Here is a 14,176-nt window from a genome sequence, read left to right on the forward strand (position 1 = left end):
TATAGACTAGGAAAACTGCCTTAAAATATTTAGACTTGAGGGGAAGCTTCGTTAACAAACTATAACACGGCAATCAGCACTCGTATACGACGAGAGAAATTATTGAGACGTGGGAAATTCCCTTGAAATAAATCTGGTTTGCGAGACAAATGCTTGTATGTATTGAATCTCTTAAAAGATGAGGGGGGAAATATGCGCTCACCGAGAGGGCATCTTCAGCACGAGACCACCGCGAGGCACCTTACTGAGATGTAGAGAGCTTCGCGGCCGGAACGAAATCTCCCCTCTCCGCCGGCCCAGGGTGGAAAACGCGCTTTCCGATCGCTCAAGGTTGCGCGGATATTGTATAGCTCTAGCGTCTAGGAAAAAGCTTAAACAGGTGCGGGGGCGGCACGCATAGCGTGGGAAGCTAGCCGCCGGAATAGCTATCTCAAGTACTGCTGCTGGCGAGGGCGAAATACCTTAGTGTAATTATAATAACCCTAATAGGACTTCTTTCAAAGAAAAAAAAAAGAGAAGAAAAAGAAAAGGGAAACGGCTCAGAGGGCTATACTACGAGAGCTATGACTGATACTTTTCTATATATATGTATTCATCTCATCTATGGGATAGCATGCGCGCGCTGTTGGTTTTAAAGCGCAACCGTGGTAGGGAAAATACCTAAGTAGGCTTGCTTAAATATAGGAGTGAAGAGAGACCAACTATTAGAAACCCTACTAGGCTTATGCAATGCCATAAGGAGACACTCCTCAAAACAACTTTTTTATTACTTGTGCTAGAGGTTTCACAATTCAGCCAAATAAAGTTTTTGATGCCCATTTCAAATATGCCAATAGTTTTTGTGTAGCTGTTAAGTTTCCTTTATTTATGTGATGCACAATGGCAGGATATAGTTCAAATATGTCATGAGGGTTGCAATGTGGACTTGTTGGTAATGCATCTTCAAGGGGAGTACGGTAGAGCAATTAAAAGATGGGACAAAAGAAGACACATAGGGACACACACAGCAATAGCACTGTGTGTGTCCCTATGTGTCTTCTTTTGTCTCATCTTTTAATCGCGCTACCATACTCCCCTTCAAATATGTCATTAGTTTTTGTGTAGCTGTTAATAGTGTTTCTTTAGTTATGCGATGCCCAATGGCAAAACACAGTTCTCTTTCTGGGTACTCTTTTATGCACTAAATTTTCACAAAAAACACCATGCTGGGGCTTGTTTACCTTTTTGTAGCTCGCACAGTGCCGATGTCTAGCCAAACTGTGTGTACAATTGCTGGAACCATGCAAAATAATTTGAACATTTCAACTAATTTCTTTCACAATTCCTTGAAATATAACGTTGTGCTTTCGACAGTGCTACTTGGAGATGTCGCAATTTCAAGTAGTTATAAGCACTATACACACCTTCAAAAGCAAACGCCAAATTTAGTATAATTATAAGAGTACAAGGCTACTTTCGTGAAATCGTGAAAAAAGATCAGTTATAGCGTCCTCATTTTTTTTTTCATAGTTCCAAGTAATTTGTACACGCCGTTCGGATAGCTAACGGCACTTGGCGGTCTACAGAGAGTTAAAGCTTTTTACGAACACTTCATGCACATAAAGTGTCCGCAAAATCAAATAATTTGCCATTTTGTAGGATCTAACTAACGAACTACAGCAGATACACAAAAGCTAATGACATATTTATGATCTGTTTGAAAGGTGGGCGTACTTTGAAGTCTCTAGTACAAATATTATTTTCGAGGAGCGCCTCCCCCTGCTCTTCTGCGAAGTCATCACCGCAACTAGACAGGCTGAACCGCAAGTTCTGGGCCTATAAGACAGTTCCTTTCCATCCTGTTTAACGTGGCACACTGGGAGATCTCAACATCTGCGCATTTAAAACAAACAACAAATATTTTTTTGCTGTCCTAAACGACATCAACACGGACAGAGAAGGTCGTGTAGTAAACACCGAGTTCCAGCCTTGTCAACAGTGTAAGCACTTGCCGTGCAAAGGCGGAAGGCAAGCATCGCAAGAGCATCAACTACGAGCTATGCTACTTACTGCGAATCGACGCAAAGCCAATCTCCTTCATTCATGCGGAACTTTTTCGAGTGGCTCGACGACCGAGGCCTGTCACTGCACCTGTCGTCGTCACTACGCATTATGTTCACGCACTGCTTTCTTTGCTGAAACCACAATACTTTAAAGATGGCACTATATCTGCAACGCACGCCAATAGTTATACTTAAGGTGCATTTAAAAGTCGACGTTGACTCAATCACAGCAGTAGAAGACGGTACCCCACAGACTCCACGCAGCCCACTCTTGATAACACCATAGTTTGATAAACAGACTTCAGTGTTTCAATTTCACAGCTCTGCTAGGAAGATGGAACCCATAGAGTTTTAAATAAATACCCTAGAGGGAAATGTGGCGCTAGTATCTACGGGGGCTCTCATGAGCGTTGCCTCAACCTACATGGGAATGATGGGAAGTACAGGCTTCGGATTGACTTCGATCTTTAGACTGGTGGTGTTTGCTTGCGAAGCAGTAAACGAAGCTATACTCAAATATTATCGCGTAAAATCTTATTTTATTTCTGCAGTATCTTATGTAATGTACGACACGTTACATGAACTTTGTATGACTTTGAGCACGGTTTGCTATGCTTTGCCACCAGCATAGGCCACCAGGGCACACCAGGGTATGCATTTTTATGCGATTCTCTTCCCGATTAGGCGCCCGACAATTATTGATTTATATTTAGAACAGCAATAACAACCGTGCATGTACTTATATAAACGTACTCATCAAGTATCTATGGAAATAAAAATGTTGTATTGTGAGAAAATGTTGCGCCCTTGAGAGGACTGCTGCAAGTGTCGTCTGCTACGACTCCTGCTCGCTGCAAACGCGAGACTTTTCTCGCAGACGACAAGCATTTGCGAAATCTCTCGCTCTTTCGAAATGCTGCGTCGGCTGTCACGATTGCTGAACGTCTTCAAGTACATTTAAGCACATTTGCTGCAGTGCTAGCTAGGACGCTTGTGGCCTCCGACGAGTATGCTTCATTATACTTTATATTGACGTACCGCTTCCAAAGCGTTATGGCGTGGCTTTGCACTTACCCATTTTGCGACACTAGACTACAGCCATGAAGCAGCAACCTTTCCTACCACAAGTAAGTTTGTGTTCTCAAAGTACTAAAACACGCATTTCAATGAGCACATAAACGAGCAATCCATAATAAAGCCCTCAATAAAATTTGATTGTCAAGCCACTAGCAGTACAACTATCTATGCCTTGTATCAGTAGTGCCTTCTTTTTCGTATTCTCAAGTTTCATAAAGCACACAACGCTACAGCGCCAACCTAACACTCTTAACAAATTAAACCAAGATCAAAACGGCCAAAATACGTTTTTTCAACGTTTACGACGCCGTCGCTTTCTCGTCAGGGCTTGGACACCATACCGCGATACAAACATCGTCCCAGCCGCTGGCCCAGCACGCTATCGCCACTTCGAGACACCGAACAAAGGCAGATAGCTTTGCGTTGCGCTGTCCCACTGCAGGTTATAGGAATTACGCTTGGAGCGAAACCAAAACTATCAAAAAAATACCTGCAGACTAGTTTGCCAGTCAACAGAATGCCAATCCGTAGCCTGTACTTACCATTATTCCTATGAAGGTTGAACGATCACAGCGCCAGAATTCCCTCTGGTTATATTAATATGGAACTCTATGTTCGCACACATATATAGAGTTTCTCACCATGTCCAGGAAAATATCTGGCGCTGCTGCGCTGTGGTATGCATGGGAATACCGGTATATTGTGACTTCGGATTGGCGTCGTTCTCGGAGAGCCAGGCAAGCACCGTTCAGTTTGTCACAATGATTGATTTTCTACTGAAACAGCACGCAAAAAGCTGTTTTAGCTTTATTATTACACTAAAGCTTGTTTTGTTTAACTATGAGAATTTGTTGTTGCATGTAGAATTATATGAAACGTAAAATGTATCAGCGGGCCGCTAAAGTTGGAGGACAGACAACAAGATTCGTACTCGCTTTGAAACAGTTTGTCGTCTGTTCTTGCTTTTCTTCGCTTGCTCATGCATTGTAGGTGAGTAAAAATGCAATATGCGTGAATGGAAACATTCTGTGAAGATTTTATTTTCAGAACGCGTTGTGTAGCCACATCCATGTTTTAGACGAAGCCTCTTACAATACCAGCCAAAACAAGCCTCGCAGACACATATACTAGGGTGGCTAGAATGGGTAGGTGTGAAGACCGACCTCCGGAAGCTGGCCCGAAAACGCGTTCCTGCCGCGTGACGGCGCTGCCGGCCGGGGCGCCGTGGGCGCCGTTTAGGGCGCCGTAGTTTCTCGCGGCGTCTGCATACCTCTGGGCGGGAAATTGATTTGGTAGCGCTTAGTTTTAGCGTTTGAATGCGTTAGAATCTGACCAGACTTTTTTCTCTACATTGTAGATGCTGAGACAATTTAATGTTTCGCTGCTCTCATTCCACATGGAAACAGCGAGCACCGACTACGCAGCGGACACAGCAATGGTTTTTGCGACCACCTCTTGCCGAGATTAGCGCGCCTATGCCTCGCCGAAAGTATAGTTCATAGGAACCGCCGCGCAAGGCCAGCGCATTGGAATAACCTTGAATGTGTCGCCCACACATAAGTCACATATTTGGGATTGTAACATTAAATGGAAGAAGTTCATGCAATATATCAGCATTGTACGTGGTGAAGAAATTCTAGAAAGTACAAAGCTCTTGCGACTTAATACATGTTTATTGGAAATAACACAATAATTGCATATCACATTTTTACAAAACACAAGGCTTAACCTTCTTGGCTTTGTTGTGGATGACACACTGATTTTTAAAAAGTGAATACGTGTTATTCAATAAAACCTAGACACCGATCCTGTTAGATCAGCGGAATGCTTCCTGCAGCAAATCTGTGCCACATTGGCTGCTAGAAGCAATAAATTCTTGACAACTTTTGCGTGCAGTCGCGTAGTACTAAATGCCCGAGTAAACCTGTCCTCGAGTGTCTGAATGAGGTTGTATAGACAGACTAAGGGATACTGAAGCCCCCCCCAGACTGAAATGCATAAGCTTGCATACTTCATTATAATGATGAACTGCGCAGGAGGGGGGTGATCATTGGCTCCGCTGGACTGTCTCACAATACCAAATGAACGCTCCAGGCAATCCTGACTGAGGCGGGAAGTCATCAAGAACCTGAACTCAACCTTCTCAGTTAGATACGTCAAGAGGTCTTCAGTGGAATGTATGGTCACACGCAGACCTGATGTGCCCTTAAGAAGCCGAGCCCTTTAGCATGGGCCTCCCACTGATCCAGAAACGCCAGCATGCTGTTAAGTGCAGTTTCTTGAGCACTGCCACGTCTGAAACAACACGAAAAGCATTTACCACCGTCACACGAAATTGAGCACAGTTGCTGTGTGCATACCTCAAAGCTTCAGCTAGAAACCGTGATGTCATGGCTTCAATTGTTTGAGCCATCACGTCAATGAACACCCTTGTTGGCTCTAGATTTGAGCACTGTTGCTCAATTTTTTCTTTCTGTAAGTTCATGGCGTGCACAACTGCACTGTTGATAATATTGAAGGCCAGATTTACCCGCATCTTTTCAAATCCATAGGGTATATGTGTGAACATGTCAACTTGGGTGCAACTTTCAATATCAAGGCACTGCTGTCGACCTTCCATATCGTTGCAACATGTTCACAGGATGTCAGGGGATAGCGACAGCAGTTCACACCACCTACTTTGAAGAAAAGCTTAGGAAACGCGAGAAAAACGCAGCTGCACTACACCGACCACGAGAGTTACATTGTACTGCACCGTGGCCTACGAGAGTGACAAGCTTACGGCGCCCCCGCGCTAGCCACCCTACCCGCGCCCCCGACGGAAGCGCCAAATTTTCCCCCAGTGGGAGGAACGCGCAGCGGGGCCTCCCTAGGCAATGGCGGCGACGCCGCGGTCTTCACACCTCCCAATTCTAGCCACCCTACATATACCGTCATTCCCATGACAGCACGGCGGCCCTTAAGAAATTCCCATAGACGGTGGCGCCAGATTTACTTCTAGGCGTTATAGTGATAAACTTTATGGGCGCTGCGAGGCATTGGATCGTTCAACCATCATGGGAATGTAGTTAGAAACTATGATGGGAATGATGGGAAGTACAGGCTACGGATTGGCAGTCTGTTGACTGGCGAACTATAGTTTACAAGTATTTTTTTGCAGTTTTCGTTTCGTTCCAAGAGCAATTGCTACAACCGGCAGTGGGACAGCGCAACGCAAAGCTATCTGCCTTTGTTCTGTTGCTCGAAGTGGCGATAGCGCACTGGGCCAGCGGCTCGGACAATGTTTGTGTCGCGGTATGGTGTCCAAGCCCTGACGAGAAAGCGACGGCGTCGTAAACGTTGAAAGAACGTATTTTGGCCGTTTTGACCTTGGTTTATTTTTGTAAGGAGTGTTAGGTTGGCGCTGTAGCGTTGCGTGCTTTATGAAACTTGAGAACACGAAAAAGAAGGCACTACTGATACAAGGTATAGACAACCAACTTTTATTGAGGGCTTCATTGTGCATTGCTCGTTTATGTGCTCATTGAAATGCGTGTTTTTGAGAACACAAGCTAACTTGTAGTAGGAAAGGTTGCTGCTTCCTGGCTGTAATCTACTGTCGCAAAATGGGTAAGTGCCAAGCCCCGCCGTAACGCTTTGGAAGCAGTACGTTAACATAAAATAAAATGAAGAATACTCGTAGGAGGCCTCGAGTATACCCGCTAGCAGTGCAGCAGAGGTGCTTAAATGTACTTGAAGACGTTCAGCAATCGTGACAGCCGGCGCAGCCTTTCGAAAGAGCGAGAGATTTCGCAAATGCCTGTCGTTTGCGAGAAAAGTCTCGCGTTCGCAGCTAGCAGGCGTAGTAGCAGACGACACTTGTAGCAGTCCTCTCAAGGGCACAACACTTTCTCACAGCACAAAAGTTTTATTTCCATAAATACTTGATGAGCATATTTATATAAATAAATGCACGGTTGTTACTGCTGTTGCAAAAATAAATAAATAATTATTCTCTGGCGCTAAATCGGGAACAGAATTGCACAAGAATGCATACCCTGGTGTGAACCCGAGTAAGTGAACCGTGCTTCAATCGCAGTCATACAAAGTTTATGTAATGTGTTGTGCATTATATAAGATACTGCGGAAATAAAATTAGATGTTACGCGATAAACTTTGAGTATGGCTTCGTTTACTGCGCCGCAAGCAAACGCCGCTAGTCTAAAGATAGAAGTCAATCCGAAGTCTGTACTTCCCATCATTCGCGGGCAATTGGCACCATAGAGTTTCTCACTATAACACCTAGAGGGAAATCTGGAGCCACCGTCTATGGGAGTTTCTTAAGGGGCCACCGTGCCGTCATGGGAATGATGGTATATGTGTCTGCGAGGCTTGTGTTGGCAGGTGTTGTAAGAGGCTTCGTCTAAAACGTGGATATGGCTACACAAATAACGCGTTCTCAAAGTAAAATCTTCATCAAATGTTTCCATTCACGCATATTACACCTTTAGTCACCTACAATGCATGACTAAGTGCAGAAAAGCAAGAACAGACGACAAACTGTTCCAAAGCGAGCGCGAACCTTGTCGTCTGTCTTCCAACTTTAGCGGCCCGCTGATACGTTTTACGTAACATAGAATCGTACACGCAATAACAACTTCTTATAGTTAAACAAAACATGTTTTTTGTAATAATAAAACCAAAGCAGCTTTTTACGTACCGTTTTAGTAGAAAATAAATCATTTTGACAGACAGAACAGTGCTTGCCAAGCGAGTCTTCAAGGTGTCCTGTCTCTCCGAGAACGATGCCAATATACAAAGCCACAAGAACGTTTGAGTTCACAAGCACGAAGATCAGACAAATCCATGTTCTTCCCATCATTCCCATGGTAGGACAACGACTGCAGCGCCAGAGTTCTCTCTAGTAATTTTTGTAAGAAACTCTATGTCCGCGGGAGCATATACAGGAACACTAAACCCCCGTAGACACTAGCGCCACATTTCCCTCTAGGGTAGTTATTTAGAAACTCTATGGCTGGCGCACGGCCGGACTCTATTCCACGACCTACTGTATAAAGGGCGACCTGCGCATCCCGTGGTCGCCTACGGCAGCGCGCGGCCGAAGAAATACCACGTGATCATTGAGTAGGGACCAAGCGTGCCGGTAGAGGCCGCCAGTGCTCACCCTCACAGCAACGCCCGAAACGCTCCGGCCCTGCCTTTAGGAGTACGGCGATGACGGTGAAAATTCGCAGAGGAGCTGCAGTAAACTCGGCATTTCACATTATTGACAGGGTGCGGCTAGAAAAATCCGCGTCGATACATGCGATACACGCCCCAGATATTTGGTATCTTCGCTGTGCAGTGCAATGAAATTTTAAACTACTTTGAAGGCGCGGCCGCGCGGCTGCTAGGATTGAAATAGTGTAATCCCTTAGAGCTTTTCTTTTCCCTCATTGTCTGGTAAAATGTTGGTTAGTGCTGTGGTGCCAATAAGGTCTGGTGCGCACTTTCCGCGCTAGCCGAGGTCTGAGCGCACCCGCACTTCATTCTCCTGTAGGTTTCGCTAGTCCCGAGCCGGACGCAATGAACGCACTACGTACCGCTTTGCAGGGCCCACGCGTTCCTTTGCTGCATTCGGCACGTTCACTGAAGTGACGTGCCACTGAGAGCGCGGCAGAACGTGAGTGGTTTTAATTGCAGTGCATGCCACAATCGTAAAAATGTGCTGTTATTGACGTATTTATTTACGCCACTTTACCAAATGATAACGAAAGTCTAGCTTGAAAAATTCCAAGGGCGCTTTATTGTGCCATCACACAGATAGTCACTACACTTTAAGAGGAAGCTTTAGCTCAAGTGCTCCTATCTAAATACATGTAAAAGGAGAATTCGTTTTTCTCGGCAACCACTGCACCAAATTTGACGAGGTTTGTTGCATTTAAAAGACAAACTTAAAATCTAGTGACTGTTGGTTTCGAATTTTTGAGTTAGATCGTCAATTTTTTTATTAAAAATTGCCAAAAATCGAAAATTTTCTTGACCTTGAACTTGACCACTAAAAATGTTAATACAATTCTGTGAATTGCATCTAATAGTACATCTAAAGCGGACAAAATTGATATGTTACACATGAATATAAAAAAAATTTAATCATAGAGAAATACAACTTTTGCAAAACCGTTGTAACCAACGTAACAAATTCACGTAAGATGTAAAATGACATATTGAATTTGTCCGCTTTGAATGATCTAATGGATGCCGTTTATAGAACCGCGATATCGGTTCTTGATGCAGAGCTATGAATTTATAAACTTCGTGCTTCTATTCTTTTCAAACGGTCAAATATTTGAAAATCGTTTTAAGAAAATTCAAGCCCTAAATCGAAATTCCGCTTCCAACAGTCACTAGAATTTAACTTTCTCTTTCAAATGCGACAAATTTCATTAAACTCGGTCCAGGGGTTATCTCATAAAAACGTTTTTGCGTTTTACATGTATTTGAATAGGCCACGTCGGTGTTGGGCCCTAGCTAAAGCTTCGTCTTAAGCACTTTTCTGGAGTTGGGCTTTTGAAACGAAAAGCTTCGCTACGTTAGTCGACACCACGCTTCGCGCGAGCCGGCGTATGTCGGAATTGGCTCCGTAAGCGTGTTCGGAGTCGGCGCAGGTGGCCACTGCCGCGCGCTATGCGTCGTCGTTTGACATTCGCCGCAAGCGCGTGTTTATCGCGGAGGCCGACTATATAACCGCTTGCCAGAGAACAGGCGTGCGCATTCAACATGGAAGGAGAAGAGAGTGACACTACCGATACAGAGAGCTGTTTATTGCTGTACAGAAATCGCAAGACAATGTGCCCAACAACGATGAATAAAGATTAATAATCCTGCATAACTTATGGTATATATCATTCATAAGCAATTTGCATCACTACACAAGGCACACGTATAGCATAACCATAAGCTTACCAAAGCATATCCATAAGTGAAACCATAAGCATATATAACCATAGGCTAAATCATAAAGCATAAGCTAAACCGTAAGCCATATCCATAACTTAAGAGGAAGCTTTAGCTCGGGTGCTTCTATCTAAATACATGTAAAAGCAGAATTCGTTTTTCTCGGCAACCACTGCACCAAATTTGACGAGGTTTGTTGCATTTAAAAGAAAAAACTTAAGATCTAGTGACTGTTGGTTTCGGATTTTTGATTTAGGTCGTCAATTTTTTATTAAAAATTGGCAAAAATTGAAAATTTTCCAAAAATGAAACTATCAAGTTTACAACTCTGTAACTCGGCAAAGAAAATTGATAATACAATTCCGTGAACTGCACCTAATAGTACATCTAAAGCGGACAAAATTGATAGGTTACACATGAATGTCAAAAAATATTGTAAAATGGAAATATAGGTTTTGCAGAACCCTTGTAAACAACGTAACAAATTCACGTAAGATATAAAATGACGTATCGAATTTGTCCGCTTTCAATGATCTGATGGATCTCGCTTACAGAACCGCGATATCTTCTATTGATGCAGAGTTATGAATTTGTAAACTTCATGCTTCTATTTTTTTCAAACTTACAAATTTTTGAAAATCTTTTTAACGAAATTCAGTACCTAAATAGAAATTCCGTGACCAACAGTCACTAGAATTTCACTTTCCTTCTCAAATGCAACAAATTTCATTAAAATCGGTCCAGGGGTTATCTCAGAAAAACGTTTTTGCGTTTTTACATGTATTTGAATAGGCCGCGTCGGAGTTGGGCCCGAGCTAAAGCTTCCTCTTAAACCATAAGCATATCCATAAGTTAAACCGTAAGCATATCCATAGGCTAAATCATAAAGCATAACCATAAGCTAAACCGTAAGAATAATCATAGGCTCATAAAGCATAACTATAACCATTGGTTTCTAATATCGGTCACGGGGAACTCATGAAATGAAATTCCTCTTGAAGCTCGGCCGCTTGACTTTCACAACGATATGCAGAAGTAAACCATCGTGCATGAAGAAGCCGCAAACGCGAAAGCCGGCGCCCACGGGGCTGAGAATCACAGTGTCACTGAATAGAATCTGGTAATCAAGATCTAGCGACACCAACAGATCACCAAGCACTCAGCTAATCGATTGTTTCGCGCGCGTGCGTTTGCGTACGTCCTTCCGTGCTATCGCTGAAAATGCTTGCTGCCCGTGCGTGCGGCCGGCCACGGGGTTGGGGTAGGTGGGGGTTTGCCATCAACACGCCTTTGAAGCTTTGTGATCGGATGGGGCTGCTTGCGTTATGTGACTCCTGGTGCATGGGCGTTGCCACGAAATCCAGCCCCAGTTCGCAATGTGTACGGTGAAATGTTTTTTCGAGCGTGAAAACGACATTCTAGACAAAATCCAGCGCGATTTCCGGCGCCGGGGGTTGCTTTGGTCGGCGGTGCATGGACAACACGAAAAAAATTCGGGGGGAGGGGGGGGGGGCTGAAGCCCCATAAGTCCTCCTCGCCCCCCGGCTACGCCCTAGGTCTTGGTGTAAGATCACGGCTGCGTCGTGTTGACCTGTGGCTGGTACGTGACGTCGTCAGGTCGTCTTTTGTCGGCGTATTTGCTTCCAGACTTCGTCGGGATGGCGGCGTCTCGTTGATATGTCGTCTAGACAGGATTTTGGGCGTCTTCCTCGGCGGCGGAGGATCTTCGTCAATTCGAGGAACACCAACCGCACCTCCATCGGTTGCTGCTTTTAGTTTTGCGGATATGGGCTCGCAGAGCGGCCTCGCGCTGGGCCAGTGCATGGACGGCTCTGCGGCGACAGGCAGCGGCCTGGTGATGGCGAACGGGAGGGTCGTTGAGGACTCCACAGACTAGCGGGGAGGTAGACGGCGATATCGCGAGGGCGTTCACCTTGCTGCGAGCGCGGAGCGTTGACGGCGAACCGCCGTAGTCCCATATTGCGGTATGGGCATCGGCGGTAGACATGTCCGGCTTCCCCGCAGTGATAGCAGAGCGGGCGGTGGTCGGGGGTGCGCCAAATGTCCGTCTTCCTCGGCTGGCTACGCTGGGCGACGGGCGGGCGGGCGTGCTGGCGGCGGCGGCGGTGGACGACGGAATTGAGGCGTGCTGGCGCGGTCACGGAGGGGGATTTTGACGACGGGTGACGGCGGCGTAGGTCATCGCTTCTGGAACGGGAAGCGGCGATTCGGGCTGCACTTCGGAAACGCCCAGTGATCGTCGCAGTTCGTCCTTGAGGATGTCAGTGACTGAGGACACCTAACGCTACGACGACGGAAACATCTTGCTCAGTTCGCGCACAATGGCCTTGATGGTCTCTTGGAGGTCACCGGAGCCCAGTGCTTGGATGGCGCACTGTGGCGTGAGAACTTGGCGGTTATATTGCCTAGTGCGCATTTCTAGAGTTTTCTCAATCATCGTTCCCTCTGCCAAGGACTCAGCTACGGTCTTCAGTGGGTTGCGGATAAGTCCGGCGAAAAGTTCTCGCTTTACGCTTACGCCTCTAATCAAGAAACGCACTTCTTTTCGGACATTTCCGGGTCGGCGTGCCGGAAAAGACAGGCCATCTTTTCCGTGAAGATGGCGATGGTCTCTGTGGGTAGTTGCCCTCGGGTTTCCAGCAGAACTCTGGTACTGGCTTTTCGGACAACGCTCGTGAACGTCCTCAGGAAATTACTGCGGAACAGGTCCCACGTTGTAGGGGTGCACTCCTGGTTCTCGAACCAAGTCCTCGGGGCATCTTCCAAGGAGAAGTACACATGTCGTAGCTTATACTCAGAGGTCCAGTTGTTGAAGGTCGAGATCCTTTCGAAGGTTTCGAGTCAGGTATCCGGATCCTCCGACATAGCTACACGGAAGGTAGGGGGCTCTCTGGGTTGTTGAAGTACGACACGGTGACGCTGGGGTTGCCATTGTGGTTGTTGAGTTGGCCACGGGCACAGTCTTCCTGGTTGTATCAGGCATAAGTTCATGCTCTTGGGGCAGTTTCGTCATTCCAGTTTTGCTGCTTCCTTCAAAGTCACTACTACCCAGCACCTCCACCAACTAGATGTCACGTAGCAGTGACGGTGAAGAAAGCAGCAAAACTGGGAATGACGAAACTAGCGTTTTGTTGGGCGAACCTGTACCCTCAAAAACAGGCTGCGCTCAAAGAACGGCGATAGCTACGAACACAGTCGGCGATCGTCAAAAATCTGATTGCTGGTGCCCGCGTGTCTTCCACAATGTTCCACACCATTCGCGTCGCGCATACATGAAACATTTGCTAGGCGCTTAAACGTAGTCACTTGATAAAGATAAACACGTATCAATATGCTAAATATTGGCGGCGTCTTGCCACGCAACCACTCAACTATATATCTGGTACGCGTCAAGCAGCACATTTTCACACAACGAGGCACCTAATTTCACTCCTTGTTTCAAGGAACGTGAATCACAGCTGCAGCTTCACCCTCGACCGTAGAGTACACATAGAAGAGCCAACTTCTCAAACCACGCGAACCCACATTTTTTTTCAAACCTCGCGAGCAGTGAATGCGATCGTGCGGCTTTAGAAAACCAGGCGGGGCTCCGCTGGCTCCGCGGTGCGCGCGTGCTTCGGGGGCGGAGCCGTCCGCAAAACGCTGGACAAGGGTACAAGGGATGGCCGGAGCAGTAACAATCAAAAGGGGCAGTGCACAGGCGGCGGCCATGGCGGTGAACGGCTGATTGATGCAGCCGATCGGCTCGTGCTGCTGCTGCACTGCAGATACTACACTACGGCGGTGGTGGTCCCCGCGCGCGAGGAACTCATGCTGGAGGCGGCACAGCGTTGTTCCGGGCAGTCGGCGGCATCGGGGCGGCGGTGAGCCATGGCGCCACGGTGGCGGTGCTGACGACCGACGTCCCCGTCATCGACCGGCCGCGGCATGGCTGCAGCCGGGTGTGCCCGAGCTCGGCTCCCGCTGCTACTCCTGCTGCTGGCGGTGCACATCGGTGGGTCACCGAGTCGTACTCGCGGAGTGGGCGCGTTTTGGTTGCACTGGAAGGGGACGCGTGTTCAAAGCAGCTACTTAGATTTTCTTCGCCTTGCATTCGTCCG

The 14,176-nt window shown here is 46.5% G+C and overlaps 2 protein-coding genes across 7 annotated transcripts in view; one reads left to right on the plus strand and one right to left on the minus strand.

The window, feature by feature from the left end:
- Positions 1-2,449, minus strand: part of LOC142559715 (zinc finger Ran-binding domain-containing protein 2-like) — a 122,223-nt gene extending 119,774 nt beyond the window's left edge. The window contains exon 1 of one of the 4 annotated variants that reach the window (XM_075671283.1): positions 2,050-2,449. In XM_075671283.1, the coding sequence (XP_075527398.1) occupies positions 2,050-2,080 (31 nt within the window). In that variant the 5' untranslated portion in view covers positions 2,081-2,449. The remainder of the gene's footprint in view (positions 1-2,049) is intronic. The other 3 variants (XM_075671281.1, XM_075671282.1, XM_075671284.1) reach the window with 3 other exon arrangements.
- Positions 2,450-12,867: 10,418 nt separating this feature from the next.
- The window catches only part of LOC142559717 (uncharacterized), a 61,729-nt gene continuing 60,420 nt past the window's right edge, over positions 12,868-14,176 (plus strand). Inside the window, exon 1 of one of the 3 annotated variants that reach the window (XM_075671291.1) lies at positions 12,868-14,070. In XM_075671291.1, the coding sequence (XP_075527406.1) occupies positions 14,004-14,070 (67 nt within the window). In that variant the 5' untranslated portion in view covers positions 12,868-14,003. The remainder of the gene's footprint in view (positions 14,071-14,176) is intronic. The other 2 variants (XM_075671292.1, XM_075671290.1) reach the window with 2 other exon arrangements.

Source organism: Dermacentor variabilis, chromosome 10 (genome assembly GCF_050947875.1).
Source record: "Dermacentor variabilis isolate Ectoservices chromosome 10, ASM5094787v1, whole genome shotgun sequence".
NCBI lineage: Eukaryota > Metazoa > Arthropoda > Arachnida > Ixodida > Ixodidae > Dermacentor > Dermacentor variabilis.